Genomic DNA, 23,914 nt, shown 5'->3' with positions numbered 1-23,914 from the left:
TTCTGGTTGCTGCGTGCCAGATTTGGACTGAGTGTTTCCTCAGCCCTGTTAGGTGGAATTTCTTGGGATTAGAGTACAAGGCTCTATTGTAGCTTCCTCCAGGCAATTGCCATCGATCCATGGCATATCCCGGATCATCTGGACTCCGATAGGTGCATTGATTGACGGCTGCTAGATGAGCAGCCCAATAATATATTTTGAGGTCTGGAAGCCCTATTCCTCCATCATACCAGGTCAAAACCAGTTTATTCAGTGCTATACGGGGTCTTCCCTCCCACAATAATTGTTGCTGCAATCCCTCGACTTTCTTAAAGTATCTTACAGGGACACCGTGGGGGTTAATTCTGCAGGGCATAGAGGAACCGTGGCAGTGCCATCATCTTAAAGAGAGCAGCCCTCCCCAGCATCGAGAGCTGGAGTCCCTTCCAACTTGCGATATCACGTCTTAATCTATGTAATGGGTGAGTAAATTGCGGTCATAACGGCATTTGGCTTCTGTGGTGATGAATATCCCCAGGTATTTTAAACCTATCGTCATTGTTTGTATTGGACAATCCCTGGGGGAGGGGAGGTTTCCCACTGAGGACATACATAAGGGATTTACTCCAGTGAATTGAGTACCTCGTTAATCTGCCAAAGACTGTAAATATATCAAGCACTCTACTGAGGGACATTTTGGGGGAAGCTAACTATAAAGGATGTCATCCACATACAATGAGATGGGGTCCTCTCAGTCATCTGACCAATGCAGCCCACGCATGACTGGATCTTTTCGGATCAATTCTGCCAACAGCTCCAGGGAGAGGGTACAGAGTAGGGGGATAGCGGACAACCCTGACGGGTCCCACGACTAAGTTTAAAAGGTTCCGATTTTTTATTGTTGACCACCACTTGTGCGAGAGGCTCAGAATAAAGGAGTTTGACCCATCCTATAAAGCCAGGTCCGATCCCCAGTTTTCCCAATACCGCAAAAATGTATGGCCATTCGATAGTGTTGAACGCCATGGTGGCGTCCAATTAAACAATTACTGCCGCTTCTTGGATGGATGCCACCCTACCCAGCACTCCATGCAAGTTCAACGCCATGTTACGATGGGGTATAAAGCCCGATTGATCAGGGTGTACCAACCCACAAATGACTTGAATGAACCGGTTTGCCGAAAGTTTTGCCAATATTTTGGGTTCCACGTCGAGCAGAGAAATTGGTCTGTAGGAGGAGAATTTACATCTGGGTTTGCCCTCTTTATGGAGGGTGACCAATGTTGCTATCCTCTGATCAGGTGGAAGTAAACCCACCTTCTTGCTCTCTCCAAACATGGCTCGCAGGTACGGGGCTACTTTATCTGGTTTTAACTTATAGAGCTCGATGGGCAGGCCGTTAGGGCCCATGACTTTCCCGGCTTGGAGGTTTCTTATTGCTTGCGCTATTTCATCATTAGTAAAATCGCTGTCTAGCGCAGCCACTTCCTCAGCCGAGAGGGTAGGGAGTCGTATGTCTTTGAAGAGTTCCTGGGAGTCAGTGTGCTAGATTGGTATACCTTACTATAGTGGGCTGCAAATTCATTTGCAATATCCTGTGGATCCCCCAGCCCACTGACGTTCCATCTCAACATTTTCAGGCTTTTATCCCTGTGTGTACCCATTCTTACGGATAGACGTTGTCGAATTAACTTGAACGTACATAAACATACAATCCCCCTTCAACTCCCTCCTCCCTGCTGCCCTGCACTTTTGGTCTAAAACTGCCCATAACTATAACAAAGCAGAGTGCCTATCGCCCAATTAAAAACTAACTGTAGAAACTGAGGGGTGAGACGCTCTGCCACCCTGCCCCCCCACACTACTTTAGACAATTGTAACACCCCAATCGGAGCGAGAAATCATTAGCATTTAACACAGAATAATGTATGTCATCCTACCGAGCTGGTTCCCACTATCACACACTGTATATTGCGGCCAATCACTGGTTGGTGCACATACGATGGTAACAACGGAGTCGTGGCTCCCCAGGACCAGAAATAAAGCACATTCTAGCACCCCAAACAGTTTGGATTCTCAACAGGCATTATGTTCGCTTACCTCTCTCCTACCCTCCAGCCAGTCTGCTGCTGCCTCAGGGGTCTCAGGCTTTCCCACCCACCTCCACCCTGAGTTGGGCCAGAAACATCATTGAGTACTTTATTTTTCTGTCTCTGAGTTTCTTCTTGACGGTAAGGAAGGAGCGTCTCTGCTTCTGCACTGCCTGGGGGAAGTCTGGAAAGAAGAGGATTTCTGTATTTTCATATCGAAGAGGCGAGGTCACCCTGGAATCTTGCAATATTACACCTCGGTCTCGAAGGTTTAGCAACCTGGCCAGTATTGGATGTGGAGGGGCACCAGGCGTTGGCCTGCCACTGGGGACTCTTTGGGCCCGTTCAACCACAAACATTTTTGACAGGCCCTTGGGTTGCAGGTGGGTCATTATAAGGTCCACCACAAAGAGATCAGTCGCCTGCCCCTCCGCCCTCTCCGGTACACCAAGAATGAGTATGTTATTGCACCTAGTACGCACTTCATAGTCATCCAGTTTGTCCTCCTCAAATTTCCTGAATGTTTTCAGTTCTTGAATTTTGAGTTGTAGTTGAGAGGTGTCATCCACAAGGCTAGCCGTAGTAACCTCTACCTGCTTGATTTTCCCACTCATTTTGACGAGATCTGCCCTAATAAGTGACACCTCCGACGTAATGGCGTCCATCCTCTGCTCCAGCGAAGTCTTGATCTCGGAGATCGACTCCATAACATCTTTAAGGGTGAGTTCTGGGTCGTCCCCCTCTGCTACCCCCCAGAGACTTATCTCTGCCTTTTTGTTCCTGGATGATTACCTTCGGGAACGTGTAACAATCCAGTTTATTTTGTTGTTTAACCTTTGGGGCCCTCGTGCCCGACATTTCATCCACTCTTAGGCAACCGCCACTCTATCTTTTGCCAGGTCAGGTAGTCAGCACCAGCGGTTGCTTCGTGCGATACTCAGGGCAGGTGCCCAAGATTATGTGTCCAGGGAGAGGGGGTGAGGAGATGGTGAAAGCCTGCCCCTGCTGCGATCCACTCTGCGGGTGAAGGGTAGATACCAATATGTCAATGTAGCCAGGTACCCCCGGTGGGGCCACCCTGTCCACAAGCTCTGCCCTCCGGAGTCGTGGGGGCCCCCACACCAGACCGTAAGTGGGTAGTGCAACACCATTGGTGAGTCAAAGTGAGCAAATGGTGCCCTACAGTCTGCTGGGCTTGCCAGTTCACAGTTGTGTCTCAGTGATTTGCCCCCTCTGGCACCATCTATTGCTCTACCAGCGCAATGAATTCGACTATATGCGTGCGCTCCCCCCCGGATCCCGGCTGTTGGCTGCGTGGGGGACACTGTGGTCGCTTCTTAGTATAAACTGCTATACCCCCCGGGGCCAAGGCTGGGGTCTCGCTGCGGCGGGCACTTCTCTCCCAATTCGGCCGGTTGTACTGAGTAACGAACCACCAGCAGGGGACTCCGCTCACCCGTTACTGGATAGAGGGGTCATTGGAGTCATTGGATGTGGTCCTTCCGAAAACTAGGATAAAAACACAGGCAGACCTCATAACTTCCCTTGGTTCTCCCCCGAACTGCGCACCTTAAAACAGCGTTGTAAGGATATGGAAAGACATTGGAGGAAAGACTTCCTACCCATCAAAAAGTTGGAATATAGGGCATCTATTAGTGTCTATAAAGCAGAAATGAAAAAAGACCAGGCCTCTTACTACGAGGGTAAGATTTTATCAGCCGTAAACTCTCAGAGAAAACCCCTCATTAATATTAAATAATTACTTAAAGCCTCGGTATCACGAGTAGCACCGGACACCTCTGGTCTACATTGCAATAAACAGGCAGAATACTTCACCACTAAGGTTCAGAATATTCTTGAATCCCTGCCGCATAAGGATAACAATGTTGATACCTCGTACAAGCAGATTGATCCCGACCCACATCCTCCAGAACACACACTAGAGGTCCCCCCATCCCATGAATCACTCCTTACCATGCTGTCCTCGGTAAAGAGCGGCTCACCCAAGGACCTTGCACCGCTTAACATCTTGAAACAGGCAGCTCCGATAATAGCCCCTACCATTATGGACCTGATTAACGCCTCATTGTCCACAGGAATAGTTCCTACCAACTGGAAAGGGGCCATGGTGAAAGCCCTACTTAAGAAACCTAATCTGGATCCGGCGGACATGGGCAACTACCGCCCTATCTCCCTTCTGCCAGGAACAGGCAAGATCGCTGAGAAATATGTTAATTAAACCCTCTTCTGCTTCCTTGAAACGCCCAACCTGCTTCACTCCTCTCAAACAGGATTCCGACCGCGACTGAAACGGCACTGTTAGCAGTGATGGAGGAAAGTAGAAAAATCTTAGATTCAGAAGGATCGTCTGCCATTATACTCTTTGACCTGAGCGCAGCGTTCGACACGGTGAACCATGGGATTCTGGCTCACTGTCTCAGGAATAACAGGCACGGTGCTGCAATGGATGTGTTCCTTTCTGGAGGGAAGATCTTTTCAGGTATTCGAGGAGTACATCGCGTCTAAACCTACCTCTTTACCGGGCGGAGTCCCTCAGGGCTCATTGCTTAGCCCGAGTCTCTTTAATGTGTATATGGCACCTCTGGCAGCTATTGTAGCACCCCTCTGGGATCTGTATGGTGAACTATGCCGATGATACGGAATTGGTGGTAGCGTTAAACCAAGCAGAGCAAAAAACGAATGGCCTCTATTTGTGTCTTGAACTGTGTGGATGCGTCTCATCTCAAGCTTAATGGTGGGAAAACTGAGCTCATGATACTGGGCACCTCCCTTAGCTTTAAATCCAGTTCCATGTGGCCAGCCTGTATGGGTCCTTCACTGGTCCCTAAGACAGAAATCAAGAGCCTGGGCATCTGGTTGGACCAGGATCAGAACTTTAGGGTGCAGACCAGGAAGACGGCAGCCAATCTCTATGGCCTGCTTAGAATGGCCCACAAAGTCCTCCCCTCCTCCCCTTCCAAGCAAAAAAAGTACTGGTCCAATCACTTATACTTTCCAGACTGGACTATGGTAATGCCCTATACCTGGTTGCCCCCACTACAGTAGTTTCCAAACTACAATCTGTTCAAAACAGCGCAGCCAGACTTTTGACTGGAGCTTCCAATAGACAATCGTCGAAACAGGCACTCCACTCCCTTCATTGGCTCCCAGTGCAGGAACGTATTAGATTCAAGGCCCTGTGCCTAGTGCAGAAATCCATGCAGGGGAACGGGCCTCCTATCAACTCGGCCATGATCCGTCCCTACAAGGCTCATAGAAAACTTCGGTCAGATGAGTTGCATCTGGCTGAGATCGCTAGGATCAAGAAGGCCAGAAGTCGTGGACGGCTCTTCTCTTATAATGCTGCCACACTTTTGATTTCCCTGCCACTACATCTCCACTTGGTTCCCAATCATCGTTCCTATGGTAAACAACTGAAGACCTTTCTCTTTCCTTAGTTATTTCTGCCTCCCCCGTGTCAGACCTAGCGCTGGGATGCTTCCGGGTTGCCATGCGCTTTATACATGTTTTTTAATTTTATTCATTCATTCATTTCATTTCACTCTTCCCCTGCAGTCATTCACTGAGGGCTGATGTCCCTGTCGCTCCTCCACTTCCCCTCCAGAGCACGGGCCCCAACTGCGGTCTCTCACACCTCCCGGTACCGACCCTCGTTGCACCTTGCTCGGCTTCTGCAGTCACGGCAGGGCCCCACCCCAGGTGAGGGGAAGGCCGCAGATGATTATTGGCACAACTCTGGTCTCGCTGGTCCCATAGCCCAGATCTTGGGCTCGGCAGACTCTCCACACTCTCCGGTAACACACCCACCGCTCAACGCTCGGATGGGGATTCCAGGATAGAAGTTAGGGAGACAGTTCGCAGGAGCTACTCTAGCTCGCGGCCGTCGCACTGCGCTGCGTAGCCACACCCCGAGTCTCGAGTTACTTGACTTTTTTAGTCAGAAGTGGTCTGGTATTGAGCACAATTCTTTGGAGTGGGTGGTATTATCTATAGAGCAAGTTGATTTTCTGAATTTGTTCATGATTTTGAATATTCCTTTAGTCGAGTTTGGCATCTTAAATACAATGAAAGTAGTACGATTTTTGGCTTTTTTTCTGATATCCGTGTAGATTATGTGCTGTCTTTGCGCAATATTTTAGTCTTTTTGGGTATTTACTTTCCTTCGCTGTCATTCTTGAGTTTGGAATTTTTTTTAAATTACATTCCAATTCAATCATCCAACCTTGTGCTGTGGTTGCCTCTGCATGAGAGGAGCCACTGAATGTCAGTGAGCCAATGAGGGAAGTGGGTTCCTACATTCATTTTATGTTAAGTTGGTAAAGAACGCACATGAATGAAGGCATCTTGGCACTGGTATTAAGACAAGAAAAGGAAAGTCCTAAATAGGAAAAAGCCATGTTTTAATGATTTCCAATGACTAGAGAAAGAACAGGCCTTTAATGGGAGAGATTGAATGGACTGCCAGCTTAAAGAAAAAGGCCCAGCTGCCTTGACGCAATTTTCCAATTCTAGGCACATGAAGCAAGGAGACATGTGCTGATAGGCCCCTTGTTGTTTATCCATGAAGCTATACCTCTGACACACAAGAATGAAAATTCAGATGAACAAACTGAAATTTTGTATCCAGTCTGAGTATTAGCTCGGTATCACTGGTGAGACACATAATGGACAATGAAAAGATGGGAGAGCATCATCAAAATAACATGACCTTGATGGATAGCCTTCCAAGTAACGTCAAACTATAAAAGACAATGAGAAAGCCAGTGACTGATGGGGGCTGACACAAAGAGGGGGATCCCTGCACTATTTACAATATGTTTTTGAAGAACTGATAAAGTAGAATTTTAGATAGTCAAAGTTGTCTGTAGCCAGAGCTGAAAACAATCTATTACCTAGTAATATCATTATTTGAGATGCAGCAAAAAAGTGGGTTGTAATTCGATCCACCTCATAAATATTAATGAAATAGATCACAAATTGTGACTCACTCCAATTGGTGGCTGCCACAGAGATGGTGCTTGCTAGAGTGACAGACCAATATATCAGTGATCACTTTTCTTTTTTTACATTTTTTTTATAATCTTTATTTGACATCATAACAACAAAAACCCACAAATCAGTCTTTACATAAAACAAAAAAGATCGATGTCAAGATTTGTTTTTTTCCTCTCCCCCCCACCCTAACCCCTGTCCCTCCGACCCCGCCTCCCCCCTCCCTGCAGATCCAAAAGACAAATTATAATTGAAGTGATTGTCCTAAAGAAACCTTAATAAAATCATGTTAAATAAACACAACCATCACAGGGCTATATAGTCACCATAGCTACGTATAGTTCATTAAATCGGTACCCACATTAATCCATCTGCTTATAGGCTCCCAGATTTCCAGACCTTTTTTTGTTGTTCTATATCCCCTTCTTTTATATACTGCCAGCTCCCATCTACAGATCGCGAGCAACTTCCCTATCCAGCAATGTATTGAGGGAGGTTCACAATCTAGCCAAGAGCTGGTGATACAAAGTCTATAGACCGCCATGGCTATATATACTAATATCCGATTAGGTTCAACCATTTCCTGATTAGTTACCCCGAGAATGATTACCTGGGGTGTAAGCTCCACCATTATATCCCAACATTGTACTTAGATTTTGACCTATAGCAGTTAATAAAGGAGCAAGCTTAGGACATATGGCGAACATGTGTGCACTGTCAGCAGCTGCCGCCGCACATCGAGAACATTATGTACCTGACGTCCCACCCCATCTAAAGATCTGTGCAGGCGTTATATATATATTAAGCCACGTTTTGAAGCACTGTACTAGAAGGCTTGCAGAGATACATGCTGTCTGGCTTAACAAAAGAGAATCCTCACATTCACCTATCCCTGCTTGTAAAAGCTCCTGCCAGCGATTTGTATTGTTGACGAAATCATCCCCCATTGCCTTGTTGATTAATTTATATATTGAGGACAGTATTGGGCGTTTTACTACCGCAAACCTCCCTTTTTAATAAAAAATCCCTTAACTGTAGATATTTAAAAAAGTGGTTATTCCCAATCCCAAATTTCACCTTAATTGTATTAAACAAAATAATTTCCTTGTCTTCCATGAGATCACCCAGATATCGTACCCCGTTTTTAGCCCACATTCCCATATATCCGTCATGAAATATATCTGGCATTAAATCGTTATAAGCTATTGGGGTATATCTATGAAGTCTGCCTATAGTCACTTTTTTCCCGACGGCGGTCCATACTTTAAAAGAGCCCAGTAATACCTTGAATCTAACCCTTTTAAAATAAGCAAAATTAATCTGACGCATGAGACAGCCTTGCACTGCTGCCCCATATATCAACTAATATATGGAAATGTTAAATGTATCTCCTATATCCCCCACATCACCTTTCAACAAATAGGCCACGTGTTTCATAACTGTTGCCCAGTAATATATCTGAATATTTGGGTACGCCCATCCCCCGCGATCTCTAGGTAGAGTCATACATTTTAAGGCTATTCGGGGGCGCTGCCCAGCCCACAAAAACACAGAGATAAGTTGATTTATTGCTAAAAACCAAGCTTTGCTTATTTCCAATGGGATAGCTCTTAAAAAATATAAGATTCTAGGGATAAATAGCATTTTGATTACATTGCACATACCCATTAATGTAAAATGCAGATTATTTATCCTATTAAAATCTATCCTAGATTTCTGTATCAATGGCTTTAGATTAAGGTCAACAATTTCATCTATGTTAGCACTTATCTCTACCCCTAGATATCTAGCATACCGGGCTATTCGGGGATCATCCAGATCTATTATATGGGTTTTGACAATTATCGTTTTATTTTCATTGAGGTGATAGCCAGAGAATTTACCAAAATGGCTAGCTAGTTTTTCTAATTCCATGAGGGCACCCAGAGGATTAGGTGTGGCTATTGCCAGATCATCAGTGTAGGCTAGGACTTTGGTGTTTCCTCCTCTAGTGTTGATACCATGGATTTGCTGGTTCTCCTCTATTTTTTTAATTAAGGGATCAATATAAATAGCAAACAATAGAGGAGAACAGGGGCAGCCTTGCCTCGTACCTCTTGTAATATTGATTTTATCAGATATGACACCCATCGATGTTACACTTGCAGTAGGTTCCCGATACATACTTTTAATAGCTACAGTGAACCCTGTGCCAAAACCCATTTTTCCCATCGTTGCCCACAAAAAGATGCAGGAGACCCTATTGAATGCCTTTTCAGCATCTAAGAGTATTAAAGCCAAAGGGTCTCCCGGTACCTTAGTGCAGTCAGACAGGGCAATGGTCCGGCGAATATGTTCAGTAGTCCCCCGACCAGGCACAGATCCGTGTTGACACGGGGATACTAGTTTCTTTATCACCAAGGCCAACCTATTGGCAAGAATTTTAGCATAGACTTTTATATCACTATTGTTCAGAGTAATAGGTGGGTATGACCCTAGTTCATTTATAGGTTTGTCTTTCTTTAGAAAAACGACTATATTAGCCGATTTTTAAGTTTCAGGTGGGGCCTCACCTGATTGAGCTCTACAGAAGATCTCTAACATAATAACTATGAGCTGTGTCCTTAATTTTTTAAAGAATCCCCCTGGTATTAAATCCATACCTGCTGATTTCCCTAATGGCAATAAAACAATAGCCACTTTTACTTCCTCAATTTCAATTGGGGAATCCAACATTTCCCTCTCTTCAGGGGTTAATATTTCCAAGTTTATTTCTTTTAGATATTGCTCAGCCTCACAGATTTCCGTTTGCCCTGCCTCTGTATCAAGTTTTTGATAAAATTCTTGGAAAGCAGATAAAATAGCATCAGGATCCTTAACCAAACCTATATTGGGGTCTATAATTTCAGTTATTCGAGATTGAACAGCTTTTTCCCAAGTCCGAACTGCAAGCATATGCCCAACCCTTTCATTACTCTCGTAAGCTCTACTCAGCCAAGCCATATATTTACCAGCAGTTTTTTTGATGGAGATTTCTGTAATTGCAGACCTAGCGATAATAATCTTTGTTTGTACTATACTAGAATCCCCTCCCTCAGATAGAACCTCAATCAAGCGAGCTTCAGCATTGCTCAGTTTTTCATACAGTATATGTAGCAGGTGCTTCTCCTTCTTTTGTATCTCCCAACCATATTTAGATGTCTCCCCTCTTATCGCAGCTTTTATCCGCAGATGACAAGCGGAAGAGGCCACCCAACTAGCTCTACATTCAGCCAATCAAATAGTGCTGCGTCGTCGATCACAGATCCATATATCGTACACAAAGCAAACATACTATTGCCCACACAACACTGCGTAATTACCCATCTTCCCATTTTATCAGCAATGAATCGCGGAAAGGTGGCTACACCCCTCCTGGCAATTATTGCCACCCCTCTTGTCCTAACATTCTGCGTAGTATAAGAAATCAATTGATATCCATCAAGTTCCAGCAGCTTCAACCTACCAGCTTCTATGTGCGTTTTCTGAAGGCAGACAATGTCCGTCTTCAGGTATTGGATATCAAGACTTATTCTGCATCCCTTTGCAGGATTATTTAGCCCGCAAATGTTTATTGAGGCAATCCTAAGCTTCCCCGTAATCATTAAGAAAGATTAAAGCACCCAGTGATATCCTCTGAATAGGTCTAGCAGACAACTGTCTAGAACATGTAGCCTTCCCCATATCTTTATTTGGATCTTCCCCCTCCCCCACCCTCTCTCCCACCCATTCAATAAGGCAAAAAAGGTCAAAGGACCCTTGTGATGCCTCCTGCATTCCGCTGTGCTCCCAGGTCACTCTCCAGCCAATGCAAAGAAAAATATACGTGAACCCCAAACAATCCAAATAATCATTATCTTATAGCAGAGTTTACAACCACCTCATTATGTACAATATCAGTTATCCATTTATTGGCCTGGATAAATTCCTTCAGCCACCTGTAGGTTCCTGCAAATAGTTCTGTGCCAGGATCACTGAGGTAAATACTCTGGTGTTTCCCTGAAAGATAACCTTTAGACGTGCTTTCTCGAATATTACTTGGCGTAAAAGAAAATTCCCCCAAAAAATTAGAATAGCTCGAGGTTTCTCATTATTGCCAGCATTGCTTTTTTTCAGCAGTAGTGGGAACCTATGGACCTGCTACAACTCGGCTTCCCAGTTCCATTGTGACAGCTCTGGAAAAACCCCTTTAAAAAGTTTCAACACAAACACCCGAATGTAATTTCCTTCAACATTTTCCTCTATACCCAACAGTCGTAAGTTATTCCTTCACTGTCTGCTTTCGAATTCTTCCAGCTTCCAGAGCACATTGCTCAGTCTAGCTTCATTTGCTGTGGATTTTGGATCAGTGCTCTTAAATCTAGCCTCAAGCCCCACCACACGCTCTTCCAAGGCAGTGGTTCGTGCCGCAATTTCTGAGCAAGCTTTAGTCGTCTTACGGATCGCACCCTGCACTTTTTTATTTGCTAGCTGTGCCCTATTATGCTCATGACGGGCTTCTGCCTGCATTGATTTGAGCGCAGAGTATATTAGGCCCATAGAGGGGGTAGGATCTGTCTTGCTACCGTCTTTAAATGGGGACTCATCAATACTTCCTTCCTCAGTACCAATTTCCAACTGAGTAGCAGAATAGTCTCACTGTAGATGGCCAGCTTGGCTGTTGTCGGAGTAAGAACCTCTGTTTTTCCCGAGGCCAGTAAGGCTCCTCTTCTTCGTTTGATTTTTTGCCCTCCTCAAAGTATCTGTTGTTGTGGGGGGGGCTGTCGCTGTCCTCCCCTGTAGCTTCGGGCTCAGTATCGTCAGGATTGTTAACATTGGTGTGATCTGAATCATCTGTTAGAGAAAAACAAATTTGCCATCCGGAGTTCCTAAGTTTTTTTTACCAGCCCTTGCTAAATAAGTGCCATAGTTCTTAGACCCAGAGCCTCCAGCCAGTTCAAAGCTATTAGCTTGCACGATATCTTTATGCTCCGCTCCCTCCAGCCTCCACCCCTCTTTAAACCCCATATTAGCTCTATTTGTGTCGCTAGATTCTGAGATGGGGGTTTCTGAAATAAGAGTCTCCTAGGGCGCTTTCAGCATTACATTTACTGCGGTACCTGGGTCTAAGTCTCTATCCATATCCACTATTATATTGGCAGTCTTGCCCCTAGGTGGGGGTTTTATTGGTTTACCGCTTGTCCCCCTTCCGGAGAACATACCAGGCACCGTCTGAAGTTTTGGCTTGACTGCAGGATCACCGGGGCGCTGCTCACCGCTGGGCATTCTGCCATCGATCTCCGCCCCTTCCTGACTAAGCGTGCGAGCAGTGTCTGCACTTTTCAAAACAGATGTTTTCTTGATGGCAGGGATTGCCTTCATTCCGGTCGCTGTGCTCTCCCTCACCGAAGGCTTTGCTCGGGGGTGTATTCCGCGCCCGCCTGGTCCTCTCGAGCGCCTCCAGGTACCAGACATAGTTTGAAGTGCCTTCACCGGCCACAGGTACGTTCCGATTTTGATTGTCTGCACTCCGACGTAAAGCACCTTTGCTGTTCGCCTGATCAAATCTCCAAAACACTGCTGTGAACTCATCCGGAATCTCGAGTTGCTTTCAACAAGTTTTAATAGTCCTCCTCTTTTTAGTTTATTTCCTATCTCTGCATTAACTGCATAACACAGAGTGTTCATTGCCAGTAAGTTACGCCATAGCTAGAGAGTAACTCTCACAGCGGTCATGCAGCTGCCATCTTGCTGCATGTGATCACCTTTCAATAATGCAAACTTAAAAAAAAAAAATGCAGCTATTCTCCTTAAAGGAAAAGGGGCTGCATTTAAAAAAAGCTTAGTTTTATTTTTACAGTTTGTTTAAGAGTTGACAGGGACAGCTGCCTACTTTCCCAAAAACCTTTTTTTAATATTCAAAAGGAGGAGTAGTCCCCACACCTTTTGTGAATGACTTACCACCCCTACTCGGAAGTCAGTAATTTTTCAAGAATTTGCAACCAGATTTTGTTTGCAAATCATTGATACTTCACATACCAATTTGAATAGGCGCATCAGTATGGTGTTGCAAACCCATTTCAGGAGTTAGTAAAATTTTACTAACTCCCGAAATTGTTTAAGTACTTAGTAAGAAAAAACATTTTTATGGATTGTAAAAAAATGGTCGGACTATTTGTGGCCGTTAACATGTTTAGTACATCTGACCTGAACTACCCAAAATAAGATTAGCCTTTTCATCTTCCTACTTTGGATGATATTTCAGTCGGAACTGTCAGAAACTCACTGGAATGTGAGAATAAGGTATCACCTAAAACCCATTAACACTTGGGGATGGGACAAAGAAGGAAGGCATTGCAAAACTGTCATCTGGCCAAGTGAGATTTGCTTCCAGTTGTCTGATTGATCTCCTAATGGAAATTGGATCACAAGAAGGAAAATTGAGTGATTAGGACTGTTTACCACCAGCCCAACCAATGGGGATTTCCAGACATGAAGCCTCTCTATCCAGGACATTAGAGCTGGATTGGAAAGTGTATAACTCAAGAGAACAAAGGCAAATTTGACATAAAGGGTGCTTACTTCAGATGGTAAGATGCAGAATGAGCTCGCCTTTTTTCTCTCTCCTTCTTCCTCTCTCTATCTTACTCCCTCTCTCCTTCACCCTTTCCTCCCCTCTCTCCTTCACCCTCTTTCTTTAATTCTCTCTATCCTAGATAATATTTCTCCAAGGTAGACATCCTTCCCAGATTCCAATATATCCTATTTCCCTTGGTGTAACACTAGATGTGATAACATAAAGAAATACCATTAATAGTTGAAGTAATTCTGCCCTCACATATGTCCATGCATGCAAAAACATTCAAACAGAATCAAACACATACATATGCACTCAGAAACAAATATCTGTTTCAGCTGTTCCTATTTTGTCATCATTTTAATCCTCCCTCTTGATGACCATTGACAACATTTTAATTAATTTGAACTCCACACCTTTTCCTCCTCTATTGACTCTCCCCTACTTTTTATAGGCTCGTCAGATTCTGGACCTGACACCAATAAAGGAGTTGGTGAGTCTGAAATGGCAACATTATGGACGTCCATATTTCTCGTTCTTGGCAGCACTCTATGTGCTCTACATGATTTGTGTTACTGCGTCCTGTGCATTCCGACCTCTGAAAAGAATACCGAATATCACCACCAGCGACACCACAAACACTCAAGTAGCTGTTGAGAAAAATCTGCAGGTGGGTTCCAAAGAAATCATTAAAAAGTGGGAGACTGCAAAAGGAAGATAGGTATCTAAGGCCTGTGAATATAATTGAAAATTGAAACAGAAGAGAGACAAAAACTGATTAAAGAAACGCATTAGAATGGAAGAGCAATACAAAATGTTAATAAAGAGTAATCAAGGGCTTGGCTTGAGCAACATTGATGTATGTAACAGAGAGTTGGAAATGGGAGTTAGAGAGAGGTATGGAGGACTGGAAGAAAGGAACAGGAGACAAATTTGGCATTGGTGAGAAAGATGTAACCTTACGGCTAGAGCGGTTGACTTTGAAGCTGGGGAACCAGGTTCAAGTTCTGGCAACAACACTTAACACCATGAGATTCTGGGCAAATTGCTTAATCTCCCCTTGCATGAAAAAAATTAATGTGTCCTTCTGTAACAAAACTGGTGCTCATATAAAGTGCTCTGATACCTGAAGTCTCGGATCTAGTTCATGCTATATAAAACTCAAAAAAAAAAAAAGATATATGAAAAAGCTGAGGGATGTGAGAGGGATTGAGTAAGTGCTCAAAGGGTATCATTTATGTAGTGTATATCATAACAAAACGACCCTTGTAGAATTCTGTATAAATGAGGGTGAGAAGGAAAGGAGTAATCAATTAAATCTCTTGATCTTTTTCAAAACAAATGTGTGAAAGAGACTTGAAAAAATTACAAATTAGTCTTAAAGTGACAGTTTGGGAAATTAACAGGAGTAAGCCATGCTAAAAGGCAACATGTCATTTATGTAGATACCAGGACATTTTTACATATTAGGTAAATAAAGAAATTCGCTTTGAATTGGTGTTTGATGCAGAGATTTGAGGAAAGTGTGAGATAGTGCCCGGATTCCTTGCAGGTAATATTCATTACTTGAATACGATATGTATATTACAGTACTAACTATGTGAGGTTGAGTCCATGCCTGAGAGACAGGTAAATCAATTGTTTGCCATACTGTGTATAAAATAATGTTTTTATTTGGCGAAGCATTCCAGGACCTCAGTCATTAATCATTCAAATAACAATCCAAAAAGGATGCAGTGGGATATAAAATCGGTCTGTGGGAGGTGGGTTTGAGGACTGTAGTGAAAGATATTCTGTTTCGCAAAAATGAAGGTTACCAGTTAGTAAACTTGGCAATACCTACTTATTTGATGGCCTTTGTTCCAGTCTTAACCACATAATGATATACCAAGCCAACATATCATATTTAGACCATTCAAATAATTTGACTACACCACAGACAGTGCAACATCCAACTTTTAATTTCATAACCAAAAGCAATACCAATCAGGTAGAAATGGAGTAGAGAACCGACCTATGCTTGTCATCCAAGCTATAATTGATTAAAAGTGTGAGGGGTAGCCCTGGTGGTTTCCTACAAATTATGTACATAGGAATTCCTCATATTGTGGCCTATGAAACCACCACCCCCCTTGCAGACCTACCACACCCAAGAGAATAGGCGGCAATGCTAGTCCATCAGCTTCATAAATGGCTATCAGCAGCACCGACTGTATTGCAAGGTTTTAGTCCTTTATTTTCTGCCCCAAAGGTAGTTGATAGCTGCTGGATATGATGATTCAATACGTGACAAGTAGATTAACAATGCCTGATAAGTATTGATTGCCAGCTGATCTCCTCTGGATAAGCCGGTTACTGAATGAAAACAAAAAGAACAATTACCTGCTCTAGATAAGAACATGAGAATATGTAAGACTGAAAAGCTAGGCTAGGGTGTAAAATTACTTTATCAGGAAGAATCGTTAGCTATGGTGTCACCAACACTCCTAATTCCAACATACATTGATCCAACATAATTGCCAATAAAAAGCACACTTTGGTGGCAAAACAAGAGAAAGTCAATGACTCAAAAGGTTTGAATTATCCCCATATAGGCCTTGCAAAACAATGTCTAAATAGTAGAATGAACTATTGATTCCTGTAAAAGCTTTAAAGAAGCCTTCCTGCAAGTTGTTCTACCTCCACTATAGACAGATCACATGCCCTGACAGTCCACATGGCTGCCCATTGCACTGTAGGTGATGAAAGTAAAAGGCCTTTAAAAAAAACCTAAAATTATAATTATTCTAGAGCCTGAAAGGCTAACTGGCGACAGCCTCTAGACCCTTCTATTGCTCAAAATGCCACTGATGCTTACTGTAATATGCTACGGTAGAAGATCTGTGACTCTGCTGTATTCATTTGGTTACTTCATTAAACAACCTGGATGCTATAGACCTAATTGCTGGACCTCCAGACCAGGAGGCAACACATGAGTAGAGATGCTTGCAAACAACTGGCCCCAGTTACACACTATGGAATAATCGCAGATGAACTGAAGTAACTTGGACAGTCTTCACAGTGGATATATCAATGGTCCAAAGAACAAAAATGGGATCATTAAAATGACTTAGGAATTCTCTTTCTGAATTTTCCTGAGCATTCACAGAGAAGGGAAATGGGAAATAAAGAATAGAGGAGACCTGTAGGCCACCTGATGGACAGGAATCCATTCCCCAGGCTGACATAGTGCATGAGTGTAAATGTGAGGAATGTGAGCATTTGGCTTGGATGCAAATAGATTCTACCATGGACCCCAAGCAACAGTAAAGTGCTGAAAATAGACACACACACAGAGGTAATTCTGGGGATGATGGCAATATGCGCCTTAATCTGTCTGCCAGAATATTGAGTGACACTGTCAGGTAACAAGCCTTCACAGTCACAAAGTCATCCTTTCCCCATAATCCCAAGGAGTAGACAACCCTTACCAGAACCCCACAATGTGTTCTCTCTCCAGAGTTTATGTAGGTGCAAGACACTTTATTGTCTGAGTGGACTAAGACTGTCTGCCCATCATGGAGTGCAAATGTCAGGAGAACCCAGAAAATAGTGGACAACTTCTTCCAATTGGACAAGTGTTCTGCCTTCATTTGATGCCATTGTACTTGCTACTAAACAGCCCATCTTTATTTTCTGATAGGCATACCAATTCCCAGATATGAGGAGACCCTGAAACTGATAGGGGTCAAAACGCATCAACATCACTAGTCAAGGGCATTAAGCGATAATAACCCTGTAAAAGCTAACAAAATGGACTAGTATGGCTCCATCTAGCTTCCTCTAAAAATAGCACTAAGATCCCTTGAGGACTTTTTTCTCTAACTTGTGAAGGGCTTTAAACAAGCAAAGACTCTCATTGTACCTTTATTTATAAATTGGTGAAACTGGAAATGAATCTCCGTTAATGCTGCTAAATCTAATGGCATATTTTGCATATTATATTTGGTCACAGGGTTCTCTGTGTTAAATATTGTTACATTGCAATTGTTTTGTGTGAATTACTCTATGTAATTCTGTGTATGATTTCGATATAAGAAATACGTTTCCTCAGATTTTTTCAAAAAATTGATGGTGATAATTAAAATAATGAAAGGAATTGATGATCAATTGATTAGCAGCTTTGATAATTTCATTAAAACTTAGTACTATGAGTAACAATCGTGTGGGGCAATGTCTTTGTCTTGCTTACAACTCCTTCAAATAAGGTCTGAAAGTAAATCAAAGTGATTGCTAAGCTCACACCACAACTGTGGCAGTACAAACAATGAACTTGGAGGCTTCATATGTTGTTTAACAAGTTCCTTCCATCTTTCTATCCACTGGATCTTGGGGCAGGCACACCTCTGCTGCCAAATTAAAAGACATTCTGGCAAGTAAAGAATCCTTACAGACTGTGAAAGTCAGTGTCAAAGTCTTCCAAAGGATTTCTTCTAATTTGGAATATGGGAAATCCAGCATAATTAGTGTCTTTCCATTCATGTTGTAAAATGGTTCAGGGAATCTTATGAGGTGGCAGAGAAACAGCCAGCAGGATCATAGGAACCAAAAAAGAACCAGGATCTCCCAAGACTGACACCTCAAATTGCAAAGTCACAAATATGCAAAACACTTCAAGAAACTGATCTCTATGAGTGGAGTGAGAGCCAAAACCCAGGGTGGCTGTTCAGTGGAGGACGAAAAAGACAAAGAACATGAATGTTTCATTTTTTCAAGTTTTTTCTGCCCTCCTTTACAGTAACAGTGAAAAAAAGGATTTTTAGGGATGGTGCCCTAAAGTACTTGCCAACTCCGTATCTGTTAGTGTCCAGCTATGCCAGTAACCATTCCATACCTGTCCAGCCCCTCTTGCAATTGTGAAAGCTCTCTAATCATTTTGTTTGGTCTGAGAAGTGCAGCAGATGATCAACTACCCCACCCAACACACTTTTCTCAAATTCTAGGCATCAGGCAGGAGCACCAGCTTAGTCTTGGACACCTCACACGCATCCTCCTTTATGGCATAACTCAAGCTCCACCACTGTTGGAACACAAGCCAGTGGCACAGGACTGGAGGCCATAGGATCATTATGATGCTATTATGAACTTCAAAAATATCAAATTAATAAACCTGCATCTGCCACGTCCAACTTACTTTAGCCTACAAGAAGGAAAATACATAGCTCCAGCTGAAAGTAGGAAAACACAGGCTGTTCAAATGTAAGGTGTGTGATTAGAAATGTTAGAGGGAGGAGCAAGGGCTATGAACATAAAGGAAGGGCAAATATTCTGGGATCCTTCAATAAACAAAAGTATCCAATAAACAAAACTGTAATTTAATGCACAGCATAGAAGGTAATGATTTGTCTGTCTTGTGCATGAGAACATACCTCACATGTTTAGAACTAGGAAACAAGTGATGCAATAAGGAGGTAATCAAAGCAAACACAAGGAGATGATGGACAGAGTGCTGAAAATTTCAGACACTCACCTCCAGTCACAGATCTGGGTTGAATTCATCATCGTTCTTTAGCTCACTTTGCCACCTCAGTTCAGACCTGGCTATATGCAAATCAGTCTTGACCCTGTGCCTCATGGGAACAGTCCAGCCCGAACTTCCAAGCCAGGTCTTCCCTGAACCGGAAACAAGCATCCTGTAACTGGAATGGCAAAGTGAGCAGAGTCTGAACTGGGGTGAGCTAAAGATCGATGATGGATTAAATCCAGATCTGTGACTAGGGTGAATGTCTGAAAAGTTTCAGTGCTCCGTCCATCATCTCCTTTTATTTAATTTGTTCTCTGCAGGTTGGCAGGGTATGCCCAGACGTGGGTCCCTTTCTCACTTTGCCAGTGTATTCAAGCTAGCCTGGCTGATGAGGGGTGTTACCCCGAAACTGGTCCCAGGATGCTTGTTTCCGGTCCAGGGAAGACCTGACCTGGCAGGTTGGGCTGGACTGTTCCATTAGGAACAGGTTCAAGACTGATTTGTATATGGCTGGGTCTGAACTGGGGTGGCAAAGTGAGCTAAAGAACGATGATTGATTAAACCAAGAACTGTGGCTGGGGGTGAGTGAAAAGTTTCAGTGCTCCATCCATCATCTCCTTGTGTTTGCTTTGTTCTCCGTAAGTTGGCAGGGTATGCCCAGACTTGGGTCCCTTGCTCACTTTGCCACTGGATTCAAGCTAGCCTGGCTGATGAGGGATGTTACCCAGAAACCGGTCCTAGGATGCTTGTTTCCCGTCCAAGGAAGACCTGGCCTGGCAGTTCGGGCTGGACTGTTCCCATTAGGAACAGGGTCAAGACTGATTTGAATATGGCTGGGTCTGAACTGGGGTGGTGAAGTGAGCTAAAGTACGATGATGGATTAAACATAGATCTGTGACTGGGGGTGAGTGTCTGAAAAGTTTCAGTGCGCCCTCCATCATCTCCTTGTGTTTGCTTTGTTCTCCATAAGGAGGTAATCAGACATACAACAAAAAATGTGGAATTAACTCTAAGCACAGTAGTTGGAAATTCAAAATCTACATTTGGCCAGAATTGAGTCCGATTGATTGTATTGATGAGTTTCACCATGCAAGCAAAATAAAAAGTTATCACAAACTTAAAGAGCAATGTAATTAATATCTATGTGCAGTGGATTTTTCTTGTTAGAAGTGTGGATTATGTGAGACGCTTTGAAATTGTATAGAAGGTAAATACATAATTGAATACACATTTTTCCATTGTAATTTGACAGGACATTTAAGAATTTTTTTTTTTTTTAAATGACATGCAAATCTGAGTATACTGATGTGAGCAATGCCTGTTGAACAATAATGTGTTCCAATATCTCAATCACTGGTTCCCTTCAGTGCGATAATGTCTATGAATCCTTGGATGATTTACTTAGAACAACAATCATTGCTTTTCTCTGGGCAGGTTAGCAGATCATTATTATAGCCTTATAGCCCGCCGTAGCGGGCTATACCGGCTATTAAAGGCCCGCTGCAGCGTTAAAGGCCCGAGCCGAAGGCGAGGGACTTTAACTAACGCAGCGGGACTTTAATAGCGGTATAGCCCTGCTACGAAGGGCTATAAGGCTATTAGAACATTCTGCCACTAGAGGGCAGAATGTTCTTACAAAACAAAGCCTTCAGGGAGCGCGAGGGGATTCAAATCCCCTCAGGCTCCCTGAAGTCTTTGTTCACAGCCAGAGCTGTGAACAAAGACACATTGGAATGTTGATGCTCCGGGCTTATACCAGCCATTATAAGCCCGGAGCACTCCATTGTTTTCAATGGAGCTCCCAACATTCCAATGTTCTAATAAAGATTATAGGTTTATATTTGATGTGGCAGCTGGACTGTCCAATTGATGGCAGAGGAAAAGCCTTATCAAATCCTTGGAAGACTGTCTTTTTTAAGTTTCTTGCCTAAGGCTATGGCTTATCCCCCCAAGATGGCTTGTGCTGGCAGGTGAGGAATCACTATGGAGGAAAACTTTGTGATAACAGTTACATTATATCAACAAAGTAGGGACAAAGGGGTAGGTTTAACGAGGTCCAATGTACATACCCCGTCAAGTAGTAATGCAAAAAGGTACAGAGTTCCTCTAACGAAAAAAAGAGAAGGGGAAGGAGAAAGATGTATTGTCATATGTCAAGGTAAAATGGGGCCTGGCTGTCAGTGAAGCAGGTCGAAACAGAAAGGGGGGAATCCCTTGTTGGAACTAGGGCTCTCACACACCCAGCAAGCTAGGTGTCATACTTCATCATTTGAGCCTGCCCCTCGTCAGGTCGGCGCTGCAATACCTGACGGGCACCCAATATTGGGGCTCTTTGGCGGGGATCTTTTGTTCCTGCCGAAGGGTGCAGTGGGGGTAAGGGGCCCTAGTGTGTGTAGATGTGAGCGATAAGTATGTGAAATATAAAATAGGTGCTGTTAGTCCACACGTAAACTTTTATTAAAGTGGTAAACAGCCTAAGTAAAAACAGGAGTTGAGGTGGGTATAGAAACTAGTGGTTATGTAACTAGTTGTGCATGCCCTACTCTCAAAGAGATCTACATGTTTCGTGCCATGGTTGCCAAAACGGTGTGGGCACTTCCTCAGGATCAGTGTTAAGAACTATCTACAGCAGTAGGTACGTGAACAATCTACATACCTAACAGGTTCAGTAAGATAACCTAGAACAAAAAAGACGAAAAAATGACAATAAACAATACATCGAGGTGTACTCATATGATGAAACAGAATCTTGACTTCAAAAAGCAGCAGTGAAGAAAGAGATGTCATAAAAGATAATGAGGCAACCAAGGGGGGAAAGTGTTAAGAACAGGAAAAGGCGGTGCGCAGATGTACCAGCCAACTAGGTGAGAGTATAAGGTATCTCACAGGAAAAGATGTAGTGGATGCGGTTGTAGGAACACTCACCTATACCGCTATCAAGGTAATCTTGCAGCAGTGACCGGCGTGCATATGAGGACTCCAATGTGGGTCCTGGGGGGAGTATGTGAGACGCTTTGAAATTGTATAGAAGGTAAATATATAATTGAATACACATTTTTCCATTGTAATTTGACAGGACATTTAAGATATTTTTTTTTTTTTAAATTACATGCAAATCTGAGTATACTGATGTGAGCAATGCCTGTTGAACAATAATGTGTTCCAATATCTCAATCACTGGTTCCCTTCAGTGCGATAATGTCTATGAATCCTTGGATGATTTACTTAGAACAACAATCATTGCTTTTCTCTGGGCAGGTTAGCAGATCATTATTAAAGATTATAGGTTTATATTTGATGTGGCAGCTGGACTGTCCAATTGATGGCAGAGGAAAAGCCTTATCAAATCCTTGGAAGACTGTATTTTTTAAGTTTCTTGCCTAAGGCTATGGCTTATCCCCCCAAGATGGCTTGTGCTGGCAGGTGAGGAATCACTATGGAGGAAAACTTTGTGATAACAGTTATATTATGCCTCTAGGGCATGGTGGAATTGAAGTCTCTAATGTGGCTACTGGAAATAGGGTATAGATTGTTAGTACAGACATTTTACAAATGTCCCAGATTTACTGTTGAGAGGCCATTTCTGGTGGCCTCTCAACAGCCAAATAGACGTGTATAAAGAATCTTTTTGGTCAAACCGAATGGATATTTACGGAAATAAGATAGCCAACACATCACCTAACTTAACCTTAGATTGGATACCACTAAGTTAACTATCCCATCAAAGTTAAAATAAAGAAGTGCTGGGAAATAGCCAGTAAAGCGCTGTTACCATGACTTGTAAATGCTCTGATCCGGCAAAGGGGTACCAACTCACCCAGTTAGCCTTAAAGGGAGTACTGATGAATAGTCAATTTAGGGTAACTTTCAACACAAACCCAACTGTACTCACCCTTTGGGATGGTACGTTGCTCTATCATAAGTGACATGCCATGAGGCCAATACTCTGCATCACTGTCACTTTAACTGGAGTTGAACAGTTTGACCTGCAAGCACGGTGCCGAAAACACATTGAAGTGGTCACTGTACACAATATTTTATTAAATTGATAAATACATTAAAGATAGTTTTTTGCAGAGACTGGGACAGGAGTGATGGAGTAGACTGTTTATCAATTCGCAGGGTGAGGTTTTTTGTTTCTAGATTCTTAATTTGCACTTTATTTATTTTTTGACAGGACGCTTACGTGTCGATTGGCGATGACGTTCGTTTAGTAGGAGAGCTGATTAGCGTCTCTGGTGCTGTCGCTATACTGCTGCTGGAGGTAAAGCAACAATTTTTGGGGTAAAATGAAAATATGTTACAATATCAACATCCACTATTCCTGGTTAAATCTTGCTAATAACAAATGCATTCTGTTAGATTCCAGATATCCTACGAGTCGGTGCTGCTAAGCACTTAGGGAACACAGTGCTTGGCGGTCCTTTTCACGTTATTATGTAAGAACTCACTTTTTTATTCTAAAATTTCTTTGTTTTACCCAGACCATTAAAGAGCCACCTATTTTATTTCATGAGATGTACATGGTTGTTTTAATCAGTTTATTGAACCATTTGAAGTCATATCCTGTAATGTTTTTCAGGATATCCACAATGAATACATTATGTAAAGAATGTGCATATAATGAAACTCAAAGTAGTTTTTTTAGTCATTTTAAACACAAAGGCATCACCAAGTCTGTATATCATGTGGTAGTTAAGATGATTAGGAGACAAACTGAATAGGAAGGTGTTAAGAAGTACTCTGGATGCAGTC

General features: G+C 43.0%; 1 protein-coding gene across 1 annotated transcript in view; it reads left to right on the top strand.

Annotated features, from left to right (window-relative positions):
• LOC146856926 (transient receptor potential cation channel subfamily V member 6-like) overlaps positions 1-23,914 on the top strand; it is a 288,989-nt gene that overhangs the window by 114,276 nt on the left and 150,799 nt on the right. Inside the window, exons 8-10 of the mRNA XM_085646781.1 lie at positions 14,111-14,326; positions 23,337-23,423; positions 23,522-23,598. Coding sequence (XP_085502907.1) covers positions 14,111-14,326; positions 23,337-23,423; positions 23,522-23,598 — 380 coding nt within the window. The remainder of the gene's footprint in view (positions 1-14,110; positions 14,327-23,336; positions 23,424-23,521; positions 23,599-23,914) is intronic.

This window comes from Triturus cristatus, chromosome 3_2 (assembly GCF_964204655.1).
Source record: "Triturus cristatus chromosome 3_2, aTriCri1.1, whole genome shotgun sequence".
NCBI lineage: Eukaryota > Metazoa > Chordata > Amphibia > Caudata > Salamandridae > Triturus > Triturus cristatus.
Note: the sequence above shows the minus strand (reverse complement) of the source record. Positions and strands in the feature narration are given on the sequence as shown.